Source organism: Mizuhopecten yessoensis, unplaced genomic scaffold (genome assembly GCF_002113885.1).
Source record: "Mizuhopecten yessoensis strain PY_sf001 unplaced genomic scaffold, ASM211388v2 scaffold716361, whole genome shotgun sequence".
In the NCBI taxonomy this organism is placed as follows: Eukaryota; Metazoa; Mollusca; class Bivalvia; order Pectinida; family Pectinidae; genus Mizuhopecten; species Mizuhopecten yessoensis.
The window spans coordinates 394,052-421,690 of record NW_018480078.1 but is presented as its reverse complement, the minus strand read 5'-3'; the positions used below and the strand labels follow the sequence as shown (position 1 = coordinate 421,690).

The 27,639-nt window shown below is 34.1% G+C and overlaps 1 protein-coding gene across 1 annotated transcript; it reads left to right on the top strand.

The window, feature by feature from the left end:
• LOC110443900 lies at positions 1–26,512 on the top strand. Its single transcript, XM_021488356.1, has 19 exons — positions 1–55; positions 1,366–2,502; positions 7,237–7,316; positions 7,978–8,083; positions 8,925–8,999; positions 11,382–11,470; positions 11,779–11,852; positions 13,490–13,650; positions 15,208–15,266; positions 15,584–15,661; positions 16,389–16,449; positions 17,273–17,360; positions 17,701–17,879; positions 18,357–18,536; positions 18,777–18,816; positions 20,743–20,840; positions 22,040–22,114; positions 24,194–24,328; positions 25,555–26,512. The coding sequence occupies exons 2-19, from the start codon at positions 1,699–1,701 to the stop codon at positions 25,723–25,725; spliced, it is 2,553 nt and encodes an 850-aa protein (XP_021344031.1). The 5' UTR covers positions 1–55; positions 1,366–1,698; the 3' UTR covers positions 25,726–26,512.
• Positions 26,513–27,639: the final 1,127 nt, after the last annotated feature.

The window sequence follows — 27,639 nt, the reverse complement described above, 5'->3', positions numbered from 1 at the left end:
CCTATACTCTAGTGGGTGTAGAAACAATGAATAATGCGTTTTAATACTCGCTAAGGTAACCCTGCTAAAGTACTCGAGATTTAGAATGTCAGCATGTTACTCCAAGCAACGATAAATGATAGTGATATGTTATCAAGTTAAGATCCCCTATAAAAACTAAATATAACGTTTCATACCCGAACAAAATAAGGACATTTGCCTGTATAACTGTATGCTACCTCACGGTTACCTGGAATCCTGCCGTTCGGAAACCTCGCTTTCTGGACACATAAAGTAATCAAGGCCTCATTTTGTTGTATCTTGATTCATGGACTGAACAACATGTTCATTTGATATGAATACAATTATTGAAACTTAAGAAACCGATATTTTATAAAAATTAAATCGGCGACATTCAAATGAATATTGATATCGAAATTAAAGAATGCATTAAAAAGGTCATCCTCAAATAAATAACATTTAAATACTCATGCATCGGTTTTATCAGAAACATGTTAAAATATTTGTGAGGTTTCATTTAATTAATGAATAATCTTATGAATATTTATACTTTTAAGAAGCTCACCCTCGATGTTTAAATACTGACCAATAAGGTTTCACTGCAAATGTTAATATATATGTACTTAGCAATTCAAACTTTGATATAGTATTGTTTAGTCAGTTGTAATGGAGCATTTATATACATATAAAAACGTAAAATATAAACGTGTATTATCATATTGAAATATTTACGAGAAATGCAACCAATGTAATATTGGTTATTCATAAACATATATACTACTATGACACTTTAAAAATGGAATCCCTTTCGATCATGGCAGTGATACCTAAAGTAAATAAATCATACGTTTTTTGTAATTTCGATCCAATTTGATACACAAGTGTTTACATAGAGATTAGCATTACAGTTAAACGTTTGTATGACCACGTTAATCCACATCATGCTTGATCTTTAATTGGCTTCCAAAACTTAACGTTATATTATTGGTCCATATAGTACGTTACTAGCTGGCATTAAAGGTTTGGATATGATAATCCTGTGTAACGCTATTTTACGACACACGAAACAACATTATGTAAGATACAAGTAATACGTGCCAAGTATGACTTTTTTTCCTCTTTAAACAAAAATTGTTTCTAATGTTCAAATGTACAAAATGGTTTAAATTCATTTAGGTTTATTCAAATAAAGCGTAAATTCTAAAAACTCACGAACCTCTCCAAGGAAGGTTAATCCCTCCGGTGACCTATAGATCTTTGTAATCCTTACCAGCTTATCGATACCCAAATTTATATGTAAATTATAGACGATATCTTGGATTAGTAGTGTTGTTCTCAGGTCACGAAACGAAATCTATTTTATAGGTGGACCCAAAGAAACATGGACCTGGGCTAGAACCGGATCTTATATGTGAAATGATGTTCAGCGATGATTTTACCATCCTGCAAAGGAACTTCCGAGATCAAATAAAGAATGGAGCTATGAAATGAAAGGATACAAGGCTCGCGGTAATCTGTCGTGCCTCGGAGCTTCAACGCGAACAACCTACCTAGGATATTTGGGTAATTTCTGTAAGTTGTTGTTATGAATACAATTAGAATCGTCATGGATTCCTAGAGATCGACGTCAGGTTAAAACAAAACATGTGTTCATTTCAGAAGTGACAGTATCATCTTCAAAGATCGATCTATTTCATCATGTCTCAAATTCTAGCGCAATCACCAATTGCGCATGGTCGCTTGTTACAACCGCTTCCGGCAGTACGAGAACAATCCAAACTTTCGGATGTTCCGTCTTTGAAAAAAATAAGCAACAGAAAGAAATCTAGAACACGACGAGATTCCATGATTTCTTTGCTCAGACAGGATTTGGGAGATATAGAATCTCTTCCGGCCGTTCGGAAGTATCGATACTCATTAGACAGTGCAATGGACGACAACCGATCCGAGGTATTCTCGTCTTTTTCTAACCTAAGTACAAGTCGTGTCCATCGCAGAAGAAGTAGTCTGTTTGACAAACCTGTCAGACGTCGGCAGTTATCGACCAACTCTGACAGCTCGGGTGAAATTCAAGTGACGGAATACGAAATGAAGAAGATTGCAATGCTCCAATCCCTCAATGCAATGGGCGGGAAACTTCCGAACCGGAACATGAACCGCCAAATGTCTGTTAGTGAGGTAGCAATGTACGAGGATCTTGCCCTAAAGAAGAAGACGAGTCTAACGACGAGGATACTAGGGATAACGACGAACAGATGTAAAAGACCGCGTCGCCAAAGTCAGTCGAAAGATCGGGCGTCGCTATCGACACCAGTCAAAACCCCCGAACCAAGTCACGAGAGCAAGGATAAAATGAAACAAATTGTCGACATAATGAGGAAGAAATCAAGTTCCTCACCAGTACCGGTTCCGGGTCAAACAAAACGTCCATCTTTAGGGGGATCGGAACCAGGCACAGAGGTTTTAAATAGTTTTCGTCGGAAACTGATTCGAAAAAGGAAGGTAAAAACTCTTTTTTTTCTAGAATGCATGTTTATTTATCATTTTCCACAACGACTTTCTCCTTTTGCAGACGTTCGTTGATTTTAAAGTGCGTTTTGATGATCAACTATGTAACATATCCTTGCAAACCCTCGTCCATTTTATTTGTCTTCATCGCCTAGTACCAGCTAGAATTTGAATAAGTCGCGAAGACAAATTTAACACACGACAACTAAACATGAATGTTCGTTGATAAACTTAATTATATTATATATGTCATGAACAGTTGTTTTTTTCAAAATTCGTTTCCAATAGAATGAAATGATTGTTTTTGAAATGAGCCTTGCTGTACTTTTAAATCAAATATAAAGTGTTCTTCATAATATGTAAACATGCTTAAATCAATCAAAAGTTTTACGTTATTATCGAAAATATAGACAGTGTGTTATCGCTGTATTTTGGTTCATACAATCTTTTCTTTTGTTTTTGTCTCTCCTCTGTTGGGTCCTATGATACGTTTTTGATCATGTATTTTGCCCTTATATTTTAAAAATGTGGAATATTTCCACTATGTCACTTATTCATAAATCAATAATGAAAGTAGATAGTGTCATCTTTGTTATAACAAAATGTTTCTCAATACCATTAACAGAATAAAACGTCTATGCAATTTGAAAAGAATAATTGATTAAAAGCTACCCAACGTAGAAACATTTCTGCCATTTGTATTCATCGTAGTTAAGATTCAACTCTGTTGATTTTCATGAGTATGTGTATGCTATATATAACACCCCTCTGCTAATGTTTAGTATGCAACACAGAAACTCTTAACATATATACGTAACGTATTGCTTATATAATGTATAGGTAAGACTGTTATTTTCTATACACCAGGTGGACGTCACCTTACGATTTTCTTTATCAGTTTCATGTGTTTGTTTTGTATTAAGTATGTTGATTTATGAACAATAGGAATTGTGTACGTGTTTATATCTGATATAATCAATTCGAGACATTCAGCCGTACATAAATACTGGTGTAAGATACTGGTCTTGGCTGCATAAACAGTAATGATTCAATGTTTGCCAATCGACACAAATGATCTGTGTCTGTATATTAAGACGACTGACATCTTCTTTTAATGCTTATGTCTATTAGCCGAGAGGATTCCCTGACACTTTTAATGCTTATGTCTATTAGCCGAAACACTGACACTTTTAATGCTTATGTCTATTAGCCGAGAGGATTCCCTGACACATTTAATGCTTATGTCTATTAGCCGAAACACTGACACTTTTAATGCTTATGTCTATTAGCCGAAAGGATTCCCTGACACTTTTAATCGACGACGTATAAAAACTGAAGTTTTCTCAAGTTTTGTCTCCGTTGATGAAACTTCATTGTAAAGTTTTAAAGTGTCCAGTCCGCATCCTGTTGTCCCAGTTTATCATCGTGACTCTGATGTGTCATGCTTTTGATGTCTACACTGTGCATCAAATACATGTAGAGATATGGGACAAGTGATTGTGTGAACTGTATCTACATCAAGTATATGTATTATCATGGTGTTAATTTACTGCATCGCTTGCATAACGAAATTAACACGGAGACCCTTCTTCGCAATTTTGGACAACACTTTCCCCGTTGTGTTTTGGAGTTTCATACTTGCCGAAGACACTTTGTTACAAATTTGAAACAATGTATGATTTATTATATCAATGTATATTATACCAGAAACTAATTCACTTAAATTGCGATAAAACAAAACAAAAAAAACAATTATTTCAAACTGTGTGCTTCATTTCGTTTATATATCACCGACCTTAGGGATGAGTGTCACAAAAAGTGGTCAGATATCAAATAGATCTTATCGTATTTAATTATCGAAATTGTAGGGCACGTTTTCATGATTATAATTTCCTAAGCACATACAATCAAACTAATGGCGTTTCGCCTACTGAATTAACAATCAGTGTAGGGGTAGAATATATGTACTAATATGTTTGGCAATGTTACATCGAAAAACACTCTTTGAAAGCATAGCAAATATGAGACCCTTTATATATGTTATTTGCTGTATACTAATTATACTGACATCATATAGATAAAGTTTTGCTAACTACACCAGAAGCTCATTACAATGCATGTATAAGTATTAGAGAAAGGTGTGTTTAGCTGCCACCGGCTTTTATTATCGGACGGTTGTACATATAAATATGTATTTGTATTACTGAGTATCAAACTATTAAAATATCACATTTCTTGTTACAAACATGAATATGTAAGCCTCACAGAACAAAAGACCCATTTTCAAAATGATAAATGGTTAGTTTGATATATACATAATGTATTACTTGATTGGTACCGTTACATGCCCATATACAACAGCAGTTGTCTTGGTTTCATATGCAAATAAATATATATATATTTTTTTTACCAAAACGCAGAGGTCCATTACAGCACAGGCATCTGCATCATGTGAATATGCAAATATATATAATAGTCGATCCCGGTCCCACAATTCAGTAGGTATGTAAATATATGTAAATATATGAAATAGTCGTCCCTGTCCCACATTTTGACAGGCATGTAAATCTATGAAAATATACGAAATAGTATTGCCTACCCTCCTATATTGATAATACATTATGGAAGTCTATTTAATATTTTTACATATTGACATACCAGACACGGATGCCTGTGAATACAGTAACCCAGACACAGTTGTCTGAGTTTTAAGGCAGATATACACTACGTTACCAGAACACCAGAGTCACTTATAAAATGTTTGACATTTTGCTTCAGACTTCGGTTGTTCTAGTAATTTGTATAGCCTACTACTGTTATGGCGTCAGTGTTCTAGCAAATTTGTACATATTTGCCAATGAAATCAGACAATTGTGATACACTATAATAGCTAGGTCAGGACAGCAATTACGTGGCACTTGCTAGAATAAAAAGCGATTACAATGTTTTTGACACAGACCTTAATCATGTAATCTACCCTGAGCCCCACATACAGGTTGTATTTGGAGGATTATACGACTTAGACATTTACGTATGGTCGATATCACAAATACAGGTGATATAATATATACACACAACGAGGGTAATACCATTAAAAGGTTAAGTATATCCTTTAGTATAGTAACTGATCAACTGTACTAGAAAGGTACGGGATCACAAAATTCACGTGGGTAGCAGTACATATGTACTGGAACACCTGTAATGTAACCGATTTCTGTAGAGTTCTGCATCAATGGTGCAAGAGGCAAACAGTTGGAAATCAAAATTGTCTAAATTTGATAGTATTAGGCTTATATCGTCATATTAATAAACTTGACCTCCTTAATTCAATACAGGTTTTGGAATAGGTATTAATTAATGCTATAAATAATATATTATTTTTGTTGTATTGAATGCATTAACGTCCTCGCATACCAAACGGTAAACAGGTGTATTCATTTTAACTGATTGGCTCTTAAATGTTTTACTAGAAGTGCAATATAAGTGATCAGCAACAGGACGAATATAACACCTTTAACTGCGTAAAATAACTTTTCGAACGTTTTTATGACCTCAAGTATGTATGTGTGGCTTGTTAGAATTTATTTGATGAACATCTCATCGTATAAAAAAGAAAAAAGAAAAAAGAAAAAAATGCCATTATAACTTAGATTAACGTCACGTCAGTAGTCACGACTTGAAAAAAAACCATGTTATATATGTTACCTTGACGTATGGTTTTTTATGACACTTACAATGATTTAAAGGCGCGGTAGTCTAGTGGTAGGACGCCGGGCTCGTGACCCAAGGGTTGCGGGTTAAAGACATGGCACGGCACTGTGTTGTATCCTTGAACAAGGTACTTTACCCTGCTTGTTCAAGTCTACTCAGCTGTACATGAGTTCGTTATTGGACAGTGCTAGAATTGTAGAATGCTACCTGTGAGCGCCTAAATGGCAGCACCGGCTGTATGCTCATCAGGGAGTTGAGAACAATATTGGCTGGTTGCAAAGGCCCTATAACCACGGATAATGATTTGTGAACCGCTTTGAGACGACCTACGAACTAGGTCATGAAGAAATGTCACGACGCTAACCTTGACTTATGTACACAGCTGTATGATTTCAGTGTCACATGTTCATAGTGACCTTGATAATTGGTGACAGGAGTTATCATGACTCGTGCCACGTGCAGCACAGAAAACCTCAGAATGCGTATTTATAGGGATTCAATATATCGTCCGTTTGTCTGTATACATTCTTTTATATTTGTATACGCTATTATAATGTATATTTTCTCTTAAACTAAGTATTATGTTCCGGTGGCACTAAGTTGAAATTTATCTGGAACAAATTTTGAGATTCTTATATACTTTTGTATGGTATTTATCTGATGACAAGTTTGAAGTTTCTCTGGTCTTAAACTTAATTTGTTTTTCAAGTTTTACTGGCTCGAACATTGACGTTTCTCTGGTCTTATCTTTGAGATATTTCCGAATCCAAGTTTATGTTACCCTTTCGCTAAGTGTGAGGCTTCTCTGGTGCTAGTTTTTAGGTTAATTTCTCTGAACCTAAGTTTGATTTTAAAATAATGACAGTGAAGCGTTTTAGGGTCACACGAAAATCACAAGAAAAAAAGAAAAACAGACTAATAACTCACCTTATATATTATGCAAAGACTCTTTCATAAATAGAATCAGTGACTTTATTTTTGCTTCAATTATTTGTTTACTTATTCTTTCACTTACAGAGAAAGCCGTATCAGAGGTTTCGTAACCTTGCCAGGTTTTTGGTCGTATTACTGAGAGCGTGGAGAATCCATTCGCAATCGTAAGTACCTTGTATTGATTCCATGCTACACCAATAGTGCGGCAGCTTTCCTTACTTTCACTACACTTATTTCAACGTTCAATCTACCATGTACATTTTAGATAAGAGAAATTCGTTCTTGCTATAAAGCATTCAACACAACCTTAAACTTACCTGCGTTCTAAAACTATCATAGGACATAACTTAATGACAAGTATCTCCCATTTAGAACATTGCATTATACCCATATTTTTTTTGACACCCTTAGTTCCTTTTACTGTTTTTGATATATCCTCATTTCCTATGGATGATACATCCTTAGTTCCTTTTGCGGTTTTGATATATCCTCATATCCTTTTGGTGATACATCCTTAATTCCTTTGGCTGTTTTGATACATCCTTAATTCCTTTTGCTGTTTTGATATCTCCTCGTTTCCTATGGATGATACATCATTAGTTCCTTTTGCTGTTTTTGATATATCCTCATTTCCTATGGATGATACATCCTTAGTTCCTTTTGCTGTTTTGATATATCCTCATTTCCTATTAGTTATATATCCTTAGTTCCTTTTGCTGTTTATATATATATCCCCATTTCGTATTATTGTATTTGATATGTTCTCTTTTCCTTTTGATGTTTTTCCTAATGGCTATGAGCTTCCTGTTTGACCTTGTGTTGCAGAGTGGGTGAAATGCTTGGACAATTTGGAACGTTGGATGCAATGACAAATTCAGCAGGAGCCTCTAATCTGCTCTTTGACATCACAGACTACAAAGCGTCGAAACAGGTAAACAAAACATAGCACAATCAGTTTTGATTATTTCGAAATATTCCTATTATGAGTTCTTTTGTCATGTTCGAATGGCTATATCCCCAAAATAATCCTATTTGGAAAGAAAATGTTTGACATATTAACCTGTTTGTCGCTTTCGTTGAATTTAATGTAATTGTAAAATTTTAAAAACAATAATTATACTAGATATGTGTCTCAATTTATACATGAATATTATATGCTATTGTATTATAGCAATATTTATTTTTATTTATTCATTTTGCAACTAATTCCCAAATGCCAGAAGTAGCCTACTTACACACCTGGATTTGGAGAACAAAAATAACTGAACATCGCTTTTTTTTCATATATTGCTATCTAAACCTTTTCATACTTTGGAAAAATGTTAGTCTTTTCACCACCGCGCAAGGACTTTTAATTCTCTTAATGAATTTCGACCAACTAAACCCTTCTTCTCCAAAAATAGCATTTCTTGAAAGCAAGAGATCGGTTATGTAATATGGCAGTGGTAATAGAAGTTTTGACTCCTCGGGACACTCAAGAGAAACGCGTTCTGACCTGAGAGATTACGTAATTATGTAAATCTTCCAGATATGTAGGAATCTTCATAAAAACTGCTGAAATTTATATTTTTCTAACGTGAGTTTTCTTTCTTTACGTATCTGTTCTTTATACAGTGTAACATTCTTAATAACAAAACTTCAAAGTGTAGTGTGACTTTAATTATAGTCATTTGTCAAGAACATTGTAAAATTTGAACGGCTGTATCTATCAACTTGAGACGATTTAAGCATGTTGCCATTATGCTTTGATCTTTATTTGTTCTAATTACTAGGCAAGTGTGTCCAACGAAACGAGAAGAATACTAATGAAGCGACCAAAAGAAAGGACAGATGATGAGATTCACTACGTAAGTAGAGATAATTAAGGACACAAAATAAAATGCGTCTAACACTTGACACATTTCAAATAATTCAAACTATAAGTCCAAATTTAGGGGCCGCGGTGGCAAAGTGGAAAAACCGTCTGGCATTCTTCTACCACTAGCCCTCCACAACTGGGTCGTGGGTTCGAGACCTACGTGAGACAGTCGCCAGGTACTGGCCGTAGGTCGGTATTTTTTTCTCCGGTTTTTCTCCACCACAAAACCCAGCACGTCCTTAAGGATGTACACCTCTGAGAAGTCAAAATATTCCTGTATTAAACCTTTTTTCTTATATTGATTTTTGGAAAAAGGAGATAATGGCATAGTAGAAAATGCAAAAAAAAAATATACGTCGGTGTGTTCGTTTTTGTGCTATGATCGGTCAAAGATTTTAGGTGAATTTTCGGGTTTTGACCATTGGCAGAACAAATTCATACAATTTCTTCCAAGTGTGTTATCAGATAGGTATGAATGTTTGTAGAATTGATAAAAATATTATTTTCTTTGGAACTATGGAAGTAAAATGTCTTAAACTTATTCATTTTACTCAAAAATGCGATTTTAGTTACCCCTACCCCTTATTTTTTAATGAAAAAATGAACATTTTTCACCATTTTTTGCTGATTAAACGCTTGATATAAAAAAATCCTGTAATAAACTTTTTTTAGTATTCAATGAATCGAAAGAAAATGAGTTTCTCTTTCTAAAACAGCCACAAAAATGGGGGGTCGGTGTGCTTCTTTTTTTGTCCCATTATTATTTGTGTTATTTTTCACCTTTTTCGGGGTCAAAAAACAAAACTGCTTCAGTTACCCTAATATGTAAAAAAAAATATCAATAATATATAACTTTCCACTTTTTTGCATATTATTTTGATCATATTGAACATTATAAAGTTGTACAGCAAAATTGAACCTGCTACAATTAAAAATGGTGACACAATGACAATTTAAGTGATCAATCTAGTGTCAAAAAAGGGGAATTTTGGCCCTTTGTGAAGCGCAAGAAATTCACATAAATACACTTTTTCAAAATGGCCGCCAAATTGGTCATTTTTTAAAAATTCTTGTTAAAAATGTTCTACACACAACAGACATATAGTTTTTTTTACATGTTTTTTAGATGTGTGTTTGCTATTATACTTATCATAATTTGTTAAATATTACAAAAACCCGTTACACCAGATCAAAACGAGACTTGAACGTGACTGAAACCTCAGAAGAGTACATCCTTAAATGACCACAGTTGTTATTAGGACGTAAAACTCAAATAAACCAAACCAAAATAACCCAAATTGAACATTATTTTATATACCAAACCCTATTATAATTGCAATGAATCATTTTTTGTACACAATGATAAAAACGTCAACAAGGACTATAATGTACCTGGATATACCCTAAATCGGTATATGTGTTTTAATGTGGTCTTAGGTTTACGTTTTTTGCGCATGATGCAAATTAATTACACTGAAAGTATCTTTAACGTTGTGTCGGAGAACCAGATTACCTGAATTCTGTTGTTGTAGCGTAGGATGGATTACCTGTAAAAATTGGTGTGTCCTGGTCCTTAAGAAGATTCTATTGCAATAGTTTGGATCTTAATATTTAACTCTTTTTCTAACTACCTTTTATTTCCTAGCGCCACTTTTTGCTTTAATGTTGAACGTTCGCATAGGTGAGGAAGGCTGTGGGTTCTGTCCCCAGGCCGGGACATACCGAAGTCCTTCAAAATGGTATGTCCCTGCTTAACGTTCAGCATTTTGGAAAATTGCATAATTTGACTTGGCAGAATGCTGGGGCGCGTGCATTCGGCCTGGTATTACAGTGAGATAGTAATATAAAGTCGGCATCAGATCCGCGCTGTTACAAGGACACAAGTACACCACCATACCCTGTCTACGGCACACATACACATATGCACCCTTACATAATACAAATGGGGGCACGTCCTTAAATGACCTAAGATGTTCATAGAACGTTAAACAATATAAAACCAAACCAAACCAAACTAATATTTTTGTATCTTGTGTGGCAGCGCCCTTCTTCTATATTGCAAGTGCTTTATTACTAAGAGCAACACAAATTTTAAATGCAGAGGCGGACTTTTTTCTTCGATGCAATAAAAAATAACAATAACCATAATTACCTGTGGCAAAACTAGTATCAGAGACATGTACTTCAAGGGAAATAACATAGAATAGCCATAATTGATAAACTAGTTTAGTCTGTTTTAAGTTTAATCTTACAATTACATGTCCAAGAATATACAAGGGATGCTTTTACCAAACAGAGTGATTGTAAACCAATTATTCCCGCTGTTGTAATTTTGTTATACTTTGAGTAACAATGGTTTGTATTAAAACAGTTACAGACGGCCCTCAGGAACTACAAATCAATAGCCGAGTACCCTGTAAGGATGCAGAAACTCATCGCACAGAGGGGCTGGCTAGAATCGTGAGTTGGACTTAAAAACTTATAATCTTTCCATTGTTGTAAGAGAAGATATTTCTCCAACTATCCCCATTTTTCTTTTTATTTCCTTATCAAACATATAACACTTAATTTGACGATACGAATCACAAGCTACTGATAGCGTGATTATTACATTTAAAAAACAAACATTATAAAGACTATAATTAAAAATATCTTATAAATAAGCGCTTTTTTAAGTATTTTTTTATAGAGGAAAAAATGCAAATATCTTATTTGAGTTATTGTGTTAGATACGATACACAAACATCTATGTTCATTGATCTTTACAGATACGACTCTAAGCGAGTGATAGTGCGTGAAGGCCATATAGCTCGTGGTTTTTACTTCATTCTGACTGGAGCAGGTAATAAATACAAACTTATAAAACCTCCATAGTCTGTAACAAAAACAAAATGGTTTTCACAATCGTTAATATTATCACTTTTTACAATAAAGATATTAACTTTTGTACAGCAAATGTTTTGTACAATTTCATCAGCGGTGCATTTCATTGCGTTTTAAATGTGTGAAAGTATGTGGTAAAATGTGGTAAGAAATGAATGATAGTGAACATTTAAAACAATCACATTTAAATCCAAATTAAAAGGATAATTAAAACAAAATTGTCCCAAACATAGAGCTAGCATAACACAGATCAAGCGTTTAGTTTCTTAAAGAGGCTATTTTCTTTTGTTTCCTCATGCACGCAACTCAATTGAATTGTTTAGACTACTTAGCTATGCAATTATATAACGACATTCTAGGAAGTAAGCATTAAAAAAATAATGGCAAATATAGCTTTCGCTTAAAGTGTGCGTGAAACTAAATTTAAAATCTTCAATGAATTTAACGTTTGTTACATTAAAGAATTCAGCTCCAACTCAACTTGACCTGGACAGTTAGAAGCCTTTTAGCCTATTTGTCGATTCAAAACTCGCCTTGTCAATATTCATTTGACCGTGTCTTGCTCGAACATGAATTAAATTCAATGATCTAAGAACTTGTTTAAATCATGCCACACAGTCAAAAACTAATAAATCAACAGTACGAACGGTATATACCACTTAATGGATCTCAAAGTTCCTTGAAAACCATTGCAGTACGTGCATCTATCTGTATAGGGTATCACTTTAGCAGAATAACGGGATTGGATATTGAGCTTCAAAATGCTTTCATGAACACAGGCCCTTGTCCAGAAAAAAGTGATCTCACATTCACTTATAAGATTTTGCCCTAGAATTAGTCTTTTTTTCTTCCTTTTTCGAATATCCCCCCTGTTTAAATTTCGGAATAAAACATCTGCTGTAATACTATTTGAATGTACTTTTATGTTTATATGTAAGGACAATACACACATATTGTCTCAGAAAATCTGTTTACCATTAGGTGACGTAATAGCAAGATGAGCCATGCAGATGAACTTGTTCTATTTATCATTTATACACGTAACGAAGGTCTTTCTATGAAATCAATTGATGCTCCGTTAAAGCCATAAAACCAATACCTAAGAAATTCCGCTTTTTGATTGCTCTGTTTTAAGCACTATCGATCTATCTCCACTTGAACAGAGGTTGTAATTACATGGATAGAAGTGTTGAGATGAAATAATTCATTCATTCTCAGAAAAAAACCTCTTTTTAGACCAAGTGCCTTTTGTATCTTCGTTGCATACTGATTTGGTACTGATAATCATACATAAAACAATTAATTATCAAACTTAAAGAGATTCTAGTCTTTTCACGTTCAATTTCCTATGACAATATTTTTTTTGGGACAAATGTTGTCATATTATCAGCTTATTTATATATTTTTTTTACATTGAAATAACAAGTGTATGACATTGGAATGCATAACAACCTTATTTTGACGTCATATAATAGAGTTGTCGTCGATGCTGAAACACACACGTTTCCTGAGAATGTGTATAAATGTGTTGAAGCATACGACATTTGATGTGTGGGGACTTTTCCTGAGAATGAGTGTCTTGGTTTGCGTTTACAGCTGTCGTCTCAATGTTGGATACCAAGACCAAACAGGCTAAGACAGTACTTTTTCTGAACCGCGGGGACAGTTTTGGAGAACAGGCGATTATGACACAGTCCCTTCGTCAAACTACAGTCATATCTCGTGAAAAGATCGAACTTCTCGTCATGGGCGATACGGTAACCAATATAAAACACGTTATAGGCGAAACAGTTAACAAAAATCCGTCTCGTCATAGGTGGTACGTAAATAAGATAAGTTTAGCCATGGGCGATATGCTTAATTATATCAGTATGATCATGGACGATACGGTATATAACACCAGTCTGGTCATGAGCGATATGATAAATAATTTCAGTATGGTCACAGAGGATACGGTAAATAATTTCAGTATGGTCACAGAGAATACGGTATATAAAATCAGTTTTGGTCATATACGAAAGGGTAAATGCTATCAGTCTGATCATAGACGATACGGTAAATAATATCAGTATGGTGATTGTCGATACGGTAAATAAAATCAGGCTGATCGTGGGTGATACGGTAAATAATATCGGTATGGTTATATACAATACGGTAAATAATATCAGAATGGTCATGGGTAATACGGTAATTAGTTCATCAGTCTGGCCATGAGCGTATCGGTGAATAATATCAGTCTGGTCATGGACGATACGGTAAACAATATCGGTATGGTCATAGACGATACGGTAAATAATATCGGTATGGTCATAGACGATTCGGTAAATAATATCGGTATGGTCATAGACGAAACGGTAAATAATATCGGTATGGTCATAGACGATACAGTAAATAATATCGGTATGGTCATAGACGAAACGGTAAATAATATCGGTACGGTCATAGACGAAACGGTTAATAATATCGGTACGGTCATAGACGAAACGGTAAATAATATCAGTACGGTCATAGACGATACGGTAAATAATATCAGTTTGGTCAAATACGAAAGGGTAAATAATATCAGTCTGGTCATAGACGAAACGGTAAATAATATCGGTATGGTCATAGACGAAACGGTAAAGATCCGATACGTCAAATAATTTCAGTATGGTCATAGACGATACAGTAAATTTCCGATATGGTAAATAAGATCAGTTTTGACATAGACGATAAGGCAAATAATTTCAGTATGGTGATATGGTTAAAAAAATATGTTCCGATATATATGTTCCGATATATATGGACGATATATATGTTCCGATATATATGGACGATATATATGTTCCGATATATATGGACGATATATATGTTCCGATATATATGGACGATATATATATTCCGATATATATGGACGATACGGTAAACAATAGCAGTATGGTCTCGGTTGATATCGTAAGGAATTACAGTATGATCATTGGCACTACGGTAAATAACATGTTATTAGAAAAGTGTCTCAATCAAACGCTAGTACTATGTACTGTACTGCTCCCGTGTTACTGATACATTGTGGTTGTGGTTGTGATTGTTTTATTGTAATCATTTACGACTATCAAAAAATAGGGCAACGTTCTCGTTAATTATATTGGGAATTTCGAATTTTAAATAACAGGTCACTGAAAACGTGATTGTTCGCTGTTAAATGTATGCTCTATGCTATTGTTGTGAGCATTGATAAGTATGACAGTAAACGTAATGTGTGTATATGTGTTATTGCAGTGAGCATTGATAAGTATGATAGTAAACGTAATGTGTGTATATGTGTTATTCTTTAGGATTTCGTGGACATCTTCATGTCTGGTGGACTGCGAGATCCAAACGATCCCTTCCTAAGGTACTTAACTAAATGAGAAAAAAAGCACGAAGAAATTAATAACAAATAAACAAATTAATAATAAATAAACACATTAATAAATAAACATGTTAGAGAGGCACAAAAAAGAGTTTTATTATGATGTATTTAAATAATAAAATAATAATGGATCTATATAATTAGAAGCATTCTTTGAAAGAGGTCAAATCGAATTCAATCCATTACACCTTATACAAATATTGTAATGTTTCAATACTCAAGAATCAATACCGACTGGTAGGCGCCATGGGCAAGCTAAATATGGCATTTTTTATTACATTTTTCCTTTCTTGTTTCAGGGATATACCATTCCTTGCAGACTGGCCGATCGAAAAGCTTGCACAGCATCCGAAGAAGGCAATACTTAGTTACTTCAAGTAGGAAGTCTTGATTACCTTTGTCTCTTTCAGTTACATGATCATCTTAATTTAACGAATTTTCCCTTTTTGTAAGAGCATGTTACTGTAAATACTCAATAATAGGAATCTTCACACACGTTTTTGGCATATTTTGTCCTGTTTATAGTTGTCAGGGAGAGAAGGCGTTTATTAATACATACAAGCACTTCAAAGTTTCTGAAAGCCATTCCTGTACAACGAGCAATGGCAACATCGTATTAAATTGTACATTTTTCTCAGAGCCACAGGGTGAATTGGCGCATTTTTTGTTTTCTCATTGGTTCTGTTAAAATGAAATATGAAAAAAAATTAGGCGGTTTTAAACCTTTCAATACGTTATCGTTTTTTCTTGGAATGTTGATGCTGGATTGCAATATAAAATCACAATGTAACCTGTACTAAACTTGAAAATTTAAAACCACAACATACCAATCCGTACTTAAATGTTTAACCAATTTAAACATTTGGTGTGCTACATTTAAATCCCAGCGTTACCAATATGTACTAAAACATACAGCATTGTACCATATATGAGCAGGAGGTCTATAAAGCATCACTTCCAATAATAATCGCCTTTTCATTGGTTAATCGGATGTCCCCTTTTTCTTTCAATGCAGAAACGATATTACATGTACCTTATCATGAGTTTACAGTAGATTATTATTATTAATAATAACTTATATGACGTTTTATTGTTATATCGCAGACGGGGGGCCATTCTAGTACCAGACAGTAAAGATAGTGAATGGTTGTTTGTTATCAAGTCGGTAAGTTTATTTAACATAATATAAGGGTGAAAAAAATCACTCAAAAAATATTGTTTAAAGTTTTGAAATGAATAATTTATAAAAAAAAAATTATAAAAAAAAATAAAAAAATATGGCACTTCCAGAGCTCTTCAATTTCGAGGAACATTAAAGCAAAACCTGCTTGCTATGACATAAATACGAATACCGTTAAAATTATTTATAAAAAACACCTATGTATTTTATCCCAAAAAATATCCAAAATTCAATCCATCTGTTTTGGTTGTCCACGTTTTCTGTTGTTGTCGATTTTCAATTTTGACTTTGTGACGATGTGATTTTAAAAACAAATTCATACTCTTGTTATGATAAAACAAATTCATACGCTTATTATAATAAAACAAATTCATGCTCTTATTATAATAAAACAAATTCATGCTCTTATTATAATAAACCAAATTCATACTCTTGTTATGATAAAACAAATTCATACGCTTATTATAATAAAACAAATTCATACTCTTATTATGATAAAACAAATTCATACGCTTATTATAATAAAACAAATTCATACGCTTATTATAATAAAAAAAATTCATACTCTTATTATGATAAAACAAATTCATTCTCTTGTTATGATAAAACAAATTCATACGCTTATTATAATAAAACAAAGTCATACTCTTGTTATGATAAAACAAATTCATGCTCTTATTATAATAAAACAAATTCATACTCTTATTATAATAAAACAAATACACGTATTGACATGTCACGCAATACTAATACAAATGTGTGTTTACATCGTTGACAATTATTCAGAATTGATCCGTCGGTGTTTTAGGGAAGTTGCAGCATATTCAAGAAGCTGGAACACGTGAATCCCAAAAAGTTTAGAAAACCTACTCGAGAGATTGGTCACAGAGAGAAATGTAAGTCATTTTTATAGAGAAAAAAAGCACTTGTAAGCTATCCCCTGTGGCAGCTCTGATGAGATACTGTATACCGTGAAATTTTCGCTGCAGTTTAATTTTCGCCTTTTCCGCCCTTTGTTATGGAGGCGAATTTATTATTACAGCGATTACACGTAAAACGGCATAATATATACAGTAATTAAATGAGGAGGGCGAAATTAATACTAGGCGAAAACTTATTTCATGGGCAAACGGCGAAAGTTTGACTGGGCGAAAAAAATCCTGGAATACAATAGTCCTCTTACTGGAACTTTGACAGAGTAATAATGAGCATGTAAAATGTATGTTTGTCTCACAGTGGTGACAGCAGCGAAGAATGACCATGTGATTTCACATGAAGATCAGATAACTCTGTTACGTGAAGACGAAATCAAACGACTGGAGCAGAAAAATCTCTACTTCCGCTTTTATGCTCTACCGGAAATAAACATTGCAACAAATGCAGCTTATCAAGAACTCAGGAAATTGCACTACGAGGTAACCTCCCTTTACATATATTTCGTCAGTGATAACTGATAGATAATAGTAAGTTTTGATTTGATATTACGGCAATGCAAGAGACTCTAAATAGGATTTTAGCTTTAGTCAGACAGTTTCGTACTCTGCAATGTTATAAATATTTGTTGTTAATTTTTGTTTTTCCATTTTAAAGCAGTTATTTGCTGCCGTCTTTTCGTTATTATCAACATTAAACTTAATTTACCCGTAGCGTTTCATTGATTACGAATAATGTAAACCATTCCATTTTCTCATCGTTAAATTTTTGTCATCATGTTTTTCAAATTGCAATCGACTTTAACTGAATTACCCTTTCGTTTGGTATTTTACTTATTGTAAACATATTTTCGTTTTTCTTTTGAATCATTCTCGTCTTAAAAAGGGGCGAATATTTTCCAGTTTTAGTTTCAAATACACAAGTCATTGGTATAATATATGTTATCTTTATTGTGCCAGCATATTAACCAAAACCACGTCACGCGAGCGTTAGGGAACTTAGGAGCGATGTCCTTACATGGTGGAGAGACAGAATCGATTATAACAGAAGCCGAGTCTAAATACAGAGAACAGGCTCAAGTGGAGGTGAAGAATTTCCGGAAAAAATCAATAGCCAACTTGCACAATCTAGTCGCTAAGGTATATATCTGACATGTGACTGATTTTCAAATTAATGTCGAAAAGTATTGTTGATTGAAATTATATTCGAAAATCATATGTGAGTGATCTTTTAGGGATATACTTTAAAAATAATGTAGTGATTTTGTAATACAGGCCTGTATGACATTTAACCAGTCAATTTAAAGCTTTATTGAATCTGAAAGTGGTAGCTTCTACTGTAATGCATTGTTTGAAATTAAAATTTTAAATTCATTACAGGGCCCCTTCCTGAAACCTAAACAGTTGCCTTCTGATGACGGTAAGTTCCACACTAACAGTTGTGTCATTTACTCCGAGTGAAAGACAAAACATATGCTAACATTATGTGGTTTAGACCAATATACATATATATATAATCTTCCATACGTTTCCATTTCATGTGAAATTTATGAAAGGAGTCTAAGAAGTTTTCAATTTAGCGAACCTTTGGCGAGCTAAAATGAAAAAATCGTGACGAGTTTCATAAATTTCAAATGAAATGAAAACGAGTGAAAGATCCTTTTCATCACATAAATAGATTTGTGGCATTTATTCGAACGTTAGTCGTAGTTGAAACTAAAATAATTCAAATACAAGCGTTGTGCAAAATATTAGCCTTTGCAACTGACATTCATACTTATGCAAATTACGGCATAAATAACCTTTCGCCCTCCGTAATGAGTGCACATTTATCATTACTGCTAACATTAATATTCATGCAACCTTGAAATGTAAAAAGCCGCCATTTTGACTCAAGTGCGTAATTCTGTGACGTCATGTACTTGTCCTAGCATTGACGTCACAATTGAAACAAGTGAAACTTACAACCAATCACAGGGCTGATATGATAGGTCATATCAAATGGGTTAATACGCAAAAAGATATGACATGGGTTTATTCACTGAATAACACACTACATTATTTGATAACACGTTATTGTGATATCATTGACTTACGTATATGCTACCTTCAGATAGGTGAAGGAAGTATATACATGTTGGTATCAGACGTTAGTCGTAGTTGAAACTAAAATAATTCAAATACAAGCGTTGTGCAAAATATTAGCCTTTGCAACTGACATTCATACTTATGCAAATTACGGCATAAATAACCTTTCGCCCTCCGTAATGAGTGCACATTTATCATTACTGCTAACATTAATAAACGACATTATATACAAAGTAATTAAATGTATAGGGCGAATATATTACTATACAAAATGGATTTTACCCGAAAAGGGCAAAAAATTATCTGGGCGAAAAAAATATCGGTATTCAGTACTCATTTTAAATTATTCTTATTTAAGGTTCATTTTTGAAAATGTAAATTTCACATTCAGTAATATATGAACAAGTTCCATGACCTCTGTCTCAAACATTTTGACACACAAGCAGCAGCATTTCCGTTTGTTAATTGAAATCTCGTACTACATAAGAATCACTTGAGAGTTTGAGGCAGTCTGTTTGCAATTCATTGTCTTCCTTTTCCCCAATTCAGATAACCCTATTCATAACAGCAAATAAAAAAAATATGTGGACAGGAAATTAGTAAGATAATTGTATATATAGCAAAATCATATAAAAAAAACTATATATATAGGATAACTAAATCATTAAAAATATATCGATTTCATTACGAGTGTTTATATAGTATATTTCGTATTTCGTCATTCATATGTTTAACACTATATTTGCTTTACAAAAAAGATCTTTTTCATGTTAAATCATACCAATCTAAGTTGTATTCCAGACTAATATATTCCGTCTTTGCGTATTGCAGAGTTATCTTCTCTTGTGAGCAGGTATTGATTGTTACGTCATTGGTTTGTGTGAGAAAATTACGTCGTTTTCTCAAAAATTGATGACGTTACTCTCACAAACAAATGACGTAACAATCATTACCTGCTCACAAGAGAAGATAACTCTGCAATACGCAAAAACGGAATATGTCTCTGATAGCAAAGCTCAGCTGACAAACGGTTTGTTTATCGTTCAGTATGTGCTTAGCCATTTTGCGTGTTCTAATGCTACATGTACATTGCAGTTAGGCCTTATGTATTTCTTATTCTGTGAAGTTGAATTAATTTGTCAGTTTATGATTTTAAACTGCAGAATAAATTCCATGAAAGTGGAAGATTATCCTGAAATGCTTAAACATGTACAAATGTGACTATCAAAACATATGCCGTTATACACGTTTCTCATAGGTTACCGACCTCTCTCCACGACAACATATGGGGACGATTTTGAGACAGAGTTAGATCGGAGGAGAAAGCAGGTGACCATTCGATCGGATACGCCTGAGGTATGTGTGCATTCAACCGCATTACAGTTAAACTGTGTTGTCACTAAACTATAAATAATATATTGGCCATAGCTGGGATACATGGGTATACATTTATGTGTTTTCGCACCCGTCTTTTTATCTCCTGAAACATGCACGAAAGACACACAGGTGATTGTACCTTTAAAAGTTGGTTATAGATACGGAATGTGTATGCACCATATAGTTGTTTCTTCCTTCTAGGACTAAACGGTTATGCTAGGGGCCAAAACGTTGTAAATCCAAATGGTCTAACTACTGATGAAACAGAAAGGAAATTGCGTGAAACCCCCTTTTTTTACGTATTTCAGCAAATAGAGAAGGATTGGTTAACTTCAAACTAAATATAGAGTAAAGCATGTATATTTTTGACCATGCCACTATTCCAAATAGATAGCTGTGGCAATCAAGGTAACGGCACACCTCAGGACTAAAAAATCCACCAGCAGAGTTTTGCCAACATGTATCTTAAATGATGACCTAGTACACACATGGGAATGCAATTTTGAAATTTGGTAATAGAAACAGTATGCTATACATGAATCACCCTGTACCATAGATCTGTTTCGTTCTTCTATGTCTAATCAGTGATGCTAGTTGGCAAAAGATTGGAAACCCGAACTGGTAAAAATTGTTGAAGAAACAGCAAAGGAGTGTGGAGGGTGAAAAAAAAAGCGGGATGACGAAATACTATTGCATTTGTTCGCAATTTGATACAGTCTAAACCTAATGTCTGGGAAAGACTTTAGTTTCTTTCCCTAGTGGGTGGATACGAAGCACGGCGCTTTATCATGTGTGAAACCGAAAGTGACAACACTTCTGCTTCTAGTTTTCGGCTAGTGATTAAGACATGTCATGATTTTTACTGCTAAATGCATTTCCATATATAGATGCTATCAATGCTATCAATGTACTAAAATATTGTTTTGCTTCCTACTATAGGTTTACGGTTTTGTATTACTGTGTGGCGTGCTATTTAATACTTATTTTGTTCTCATCAACATAACAAAAGCTTTGAATATAGTTTCTTTTAAACCAAACAAACAAATCAAAACAATGAAATTGTTCGCAACATTATGTCATTGTGTTCTTAAACAGGGCAAACTCATTTCGTATTTGAATCATAAACAGATGTTGGACGGTTTTAGAGCATAGTCAGACTACCAGTTTTCTATTACCAGAGTATGCCCCCTGCGCCACAAGAAGACCCACCGACGTTTATTGAAGTGCGAATCCTACAGAAAGGAATGTCCTTTGTGAGTATCTTAACAGTAAAGTTATATAACGATTATATATGATAACATGACCTATCTGCTGTCACACGAAATGCATGAACCCAAAGCATAGGAAAATTGGTATTTTATAATTTATTATATGTAAAAGAGTAAAGGATAAACTATGTAATCACTGTAACTATAACGTTGAAATTGTAGAGTGGATAGGGTAGCGTGGATCTTGCATTTCACGACTTTGAGATAACTCTTGAACAATAGAAAGAGAATCCTGTGTTTGTTAGCCATATCGTTACTGCTGTTATAGTAGATAAGAGACATTTTGTCTGATAATTATAACGTTACCTTTTTTTAAGAAGGTAAAGGGATTGTGTTTGATATTGTGTTTATATTAAACTCTAAAGGGAATATATGAGCATTTGTATGATACTCGTACATTTCTTTTAGATAGATGAAGCTTGTGTTTGATAACAATAACGCTATTGTTTTACGGGTGTTTTAGAAGCTTGTGTTTTATTTTGTTTACCTTAATATCCTAAAAGATAGGAGAGATTGTGTTTGATAATGACACCATTACTTTTGTAATGGGAATATAGAGTTTGTATTTGATAATTACCTTATTTCCATCCTACAGTGAATAGGGGAGCTTGATTTTGATAACTGCTTTATTCCGTCCTACAGGGAATAGAGGAGCTTATGTTTGATAACTGCCTTATTCCGTCCTACAGGGAATAGAGGAGCTTATGTTTGATAACTACTTTATTTCCGTCCTACAGGGAATATAGAAGCTTATGTTTGATAACTGCTTTATTCCGTCCTAGAGGGAATATAGAAGCTTGTGTTTGATAACTGCTTTATTTCCGTCCTACAGGGAATATAGAAGCATATGTTTGATAACTGCTTTATTCCGTCCTACAGGGAATATAGAAGCTTATGTTTGATAACTGTTTTATTCCGTCCTACAGGGAATAGAGGATCTTGTGTTTGATAACTACTTTATTCCGTCCTACAGGGAATATGGTAGCTTGTGTTTGATAACTGCTTTATTCCGTCCTACAGGGAATATAGAAGCTTATGTTTGATAACTGCTTTATTTCCGTCCTACAGGGAATATAGAAGCTTATGTTTGATAACTACTTTATTCCGTCCTACAGGGAATAGAGGAGCTTATGTTTGATAACTACTTTATTTCCGTCCTACAGGGAATAGAGGAGTTTATGTTTGATAACTGCTTTATTCCGTCCTACAGGGAATAAAGGAGCTTGTGTTTGATAACTGCTTTATTCCGTCCTAAAGGGAATATAGAAGCTTATGTTTGATAACTGCTTTATTCCGTCCTACAGGGAATAAAGGAGCTTATGTTTGATAACTGCTTTATTTCCGTCCTACAGGGAATAGAGGAGCTTGTGTTTGATAACTACTTTATTCCGTCCTACAGGGAATATAGAAGCTTATGTTTGATAACTACTTTATTTCCGTCCTACAGGGATTAGAGGAGCTTGTGTTTGATAACTGCTTTATTCCGTCCTACAGGGAATAGAGGAGCTTATGTTTGATAACTACTTTATTTCCGTCCTACAGGGATTAGAGGAGCTTGTGTTTGATAACTACTTTATTCCGTCCTACAGGGAATAGAGGAGCTTATGTTTGATAACTACTTTATTTCCGTCCTACAGGGATTAGAGGAGCTTGTGTTTGATAACTACTTTATTCCGTCCTACAGGGAATAGAGGAGCTTATGTTTGATAACTACTTTATTTCCGTCCTACAGGGATTAGAGGAGCTTGTGTTTGATAACTGCTTTATTCCGTCCTACAGGGAATAGAGGAGCTTATGTTTGATAACTACTTTATTTCCGTCCTACAGGGATTAGAGGAGCTTGTGTTTGATAACTACGTTATTCCGTCCTACAGGGAATAGAGGAGCTTATGTTTGACAACTACATTATATCCGTCCTACAGGGAATAGAGGAGCTTATGTTTGATAACTACTTTATTTCCGTCCTACAGGGAATAGAGGAGCTTATGTTTGATAACTGCTTTATTCCGTCCTACAGGGAATAGAGGAGCTTGTGTTTATTAACTGCTTTATTCCGTCCTACAGGGAATAGAGGAGCTTGTGTTTGATAACCAGCCGGGATTCAGCCTCGTCAGTAACGGTGTGGAGGTCATGATGATGAATAAGAAGTTCTTCCAAGAATATCTTAATAATGACATGCTGGTCAGATTGAAAGAAAAGGTAAAGAAAAGATATATAAACTGAAACTTTCAATATCTCGCTTGACTCTGTGATTTTACAAAAAATCAGCCTTTTTACATTTTCATCAGTCAATCAGAAACATTCTACAGTACTATGCACATGCATTTGATATAGAAGGTGGCGCTATCCAAGTAAAAATCATTTTATCTCAAGAATGTCTTAATTTCACAAAATATCATTAAGCACATAATTGAAACACTATCATTTAAAAGACAGTATTAATATGTTATTCATATTGGTACTTTACATTGTTGTTTGTTATTATATAGCATACTATTGATTACGTTAATAACACCTAAATGCTTCGGTATGGGGAATTAATTTATAGGTGATGATTCATGCAATGCAGTGCTTTTTGGTTGTATAACCATACCACAGAGAAAGAAGTACTGATATGTTTATGGTTTGGCTTATAAATTAAACATATTAAGGCGATCGGTTTCCCAATTTCATCTTTCCATATTAATTTTGGCTGATAACAACGACGTGCAAGCTAAAATTATAGCGTACAGTAAAACCAACGATTTTACAAAATGCCTTGTCCCTAATAAGTGCGTACAAGTCGTCTATGCTCGGTCAAAATCGCACAAGTCTCGTCTACTATCTTTGGGATAGCGCCGATTATTCATATAAATAATTGACCGGTTTAGAAATGTCAGTCAATTATATTATCTTTTTAAATGGCAAGGTTTTATGAAACTCTAATTGTCAATACAAAAGTGTTTTTCAAGCTTTCCATATATTTTCATTTTGTACATTGTGTAATTGTATGTGCCGGTTTAGAGACAAGACTGTGTACCATATACATGTATTTAAAAATTATTGTTGTTAATCGCACATCACCAGAAGATGCTACGTAAGTACGTTCAAGCAAAAAAGGATACCAAAGTTTCGCATTAATTACACATTTATTTCGTAAACATTTTGTCTTTCCAAGTCGGAGGCCGACACGCAACTAACAAGGGGTTTCAAACGCTTTCTCACGCTCTTGGCTAATGGCCGAGCGTAACTTGTTATAATTCTTTTAACAAAGATATGCAATCTAATTTGACGTAGTCCTTTATGCACGAGGGAACCCATTAAAGTATAGAACATTTTTGTTGTTGTCAAATTTTCACTTACAAAGTAAATGGGTCCTTATAATGTTGCTTAAAAACTTTAATAAACTCAAAACACACCATTTAAAATATCAATTTACCTTGTAGACATTTCCGTATCCGTCGGATGACGACCTGCAAAAGAGCCTGGAGTTGCAGTTGTCGTGGAACTATCACAAAGAGGCGGAAGTGAACAACACCCTAAGAAGTATTAAACTCAAACGTTCCACACCAGGTGATGCCAGGGCTATTTTAGAAATTCCGGCAGAAATAAAGTGATGATGCAATAACAGTCCAGGAATAATTCACCTTTGATAAATGTCAACATTCGGTAGACTTTGAGAGGCTTGAAATTCGGGTATATCATCATCATTGCATAAGCATTGTCACGAAATTCTCAACTGGCAGGTTCTTATTTAGAAATATTTTAATGAACAAATATTTGTTAATGGAAACACAAAAAACAACTGTTGATTTGTTATCAAACATCATGAATTTAGTGCTAGAGGAAATTATACAAGAGCGTATTAATTGACCAAGTATACAATAATGAAGACAACTTGAGAGCTTCACAGAAGGCCATTTATTCGCTGGAAGATCCAACTTTTGTAGGGAAAACACTAGAATGTCAAAGGTGGCCACTAAGGAAAATACGAGATCTTTCAATGTGACTGCGTATTCGACTGAAGCCTGCTGAAAAGAATCGTATAATGGTGGAATATAATATTTGAATTGAAGAACAGCTGTCCTAATTTTAATGGTCATGTTTTAACGTAATACTATGGATAAATATGTTAAATGGGACTACAAGGAATGGTCTGGGATCAAATTATAATTACAATAGTTATGTTAATGTTCACAATACATGTATTTGCAATGGATCTACGAAGATCATTATTTATTTACTCGGCATAATTCAAGGAACATAGACATGAGTATAACGTATTTATCACATTATTATCTGCCTTTCTGTCTATATTCTCCTTAGCGTATCTGTGTGTGTGTGTTTCATTGTCTGTGTCTGTGTCTCTGTATCTCTGCCTCTCTCTCAGTCTGTATTCTTCTCTCTCTTTTTCTTTGTGTCTTCTCTCTGTGTGTCTATCTCGGTCTATGTATCTCTCTCTCACTTTGTCTCTCTGCTTTTGTCTGTATGTATGTCTCTTTAAAACGTTGTAATTTCAAATTGTTTGTTATTAAACCATTTTATATAAACTGTTAGAATAAAAACTGGATTAAATATGAACAATTTATTGGTTATTTAAGATGCCGATGTTCGCCCTCTTAACAACACCGATACGTTCTAGAAGGACGAAATATCTATGTAGTGCAGTGTTATTTATTTGGGATCAAAGCGGTTATTTCTAATCACTTCAGACTGATGCAATACATTCATCATATACTGTGTTTTAAGTTGATGGCAAGCATACATTTCATAACACTGAATTCAGAATAAAATATATCCTGTTAGGGTAAACGTTAATTCTGAAATATATTCTGTATTGATATCAAAATATTATGATTCCTCAATATTATCGCAATGCTAGACATGGTGGAGTGTTTTTGTTTTGTTTTTGTTTGTTAAAATTCCATTCTTAACTTTGGTAAACTCAATCGCACTAGGCTGGCTATACCTCGGTTATCGAAGTCATGATTGAGAAAGATGTATCTCTTCAAGCAAGGATGATAAATAATAAACAAAATGATCCGTGGTACAACGAAAAGCTTAGCAAGAAACCCAAAAGCGCAATAGCGCACGGACGATAGATCATTCGCCATCAGAATAATATCGGTTAGGTCATCAAGACAGCATTTATTGCTAGATCGCATTTAACGAAGAAGAGTTCCAATTGAGAACAAGTTGCAGAAAGTACTAATGCACATAAACAGCTATTTAGACTCCAAAAAATGATTTGGAAAAGTGAACACCTCCAACCAAGTTGTTAATAGGAATAAATGAATTAATAGATTTGTCCAAAATAAGCTATTTCGTCTTGAAGTAATTTAGCACCATCAGTCAAAATATTAGTGTTGTGAAATATATCGCGGTCATTTAAACTTTTCTTTGTTCATATATTGGCCTAGTTTCATTGTTTTTGAGTTCGATGTACGGTTTTATTTATACATTGGCATTCCTTTTTGTAATATATCATGACTGCTGTCATGAATACCATGATGAACCATTGACGTACCTTA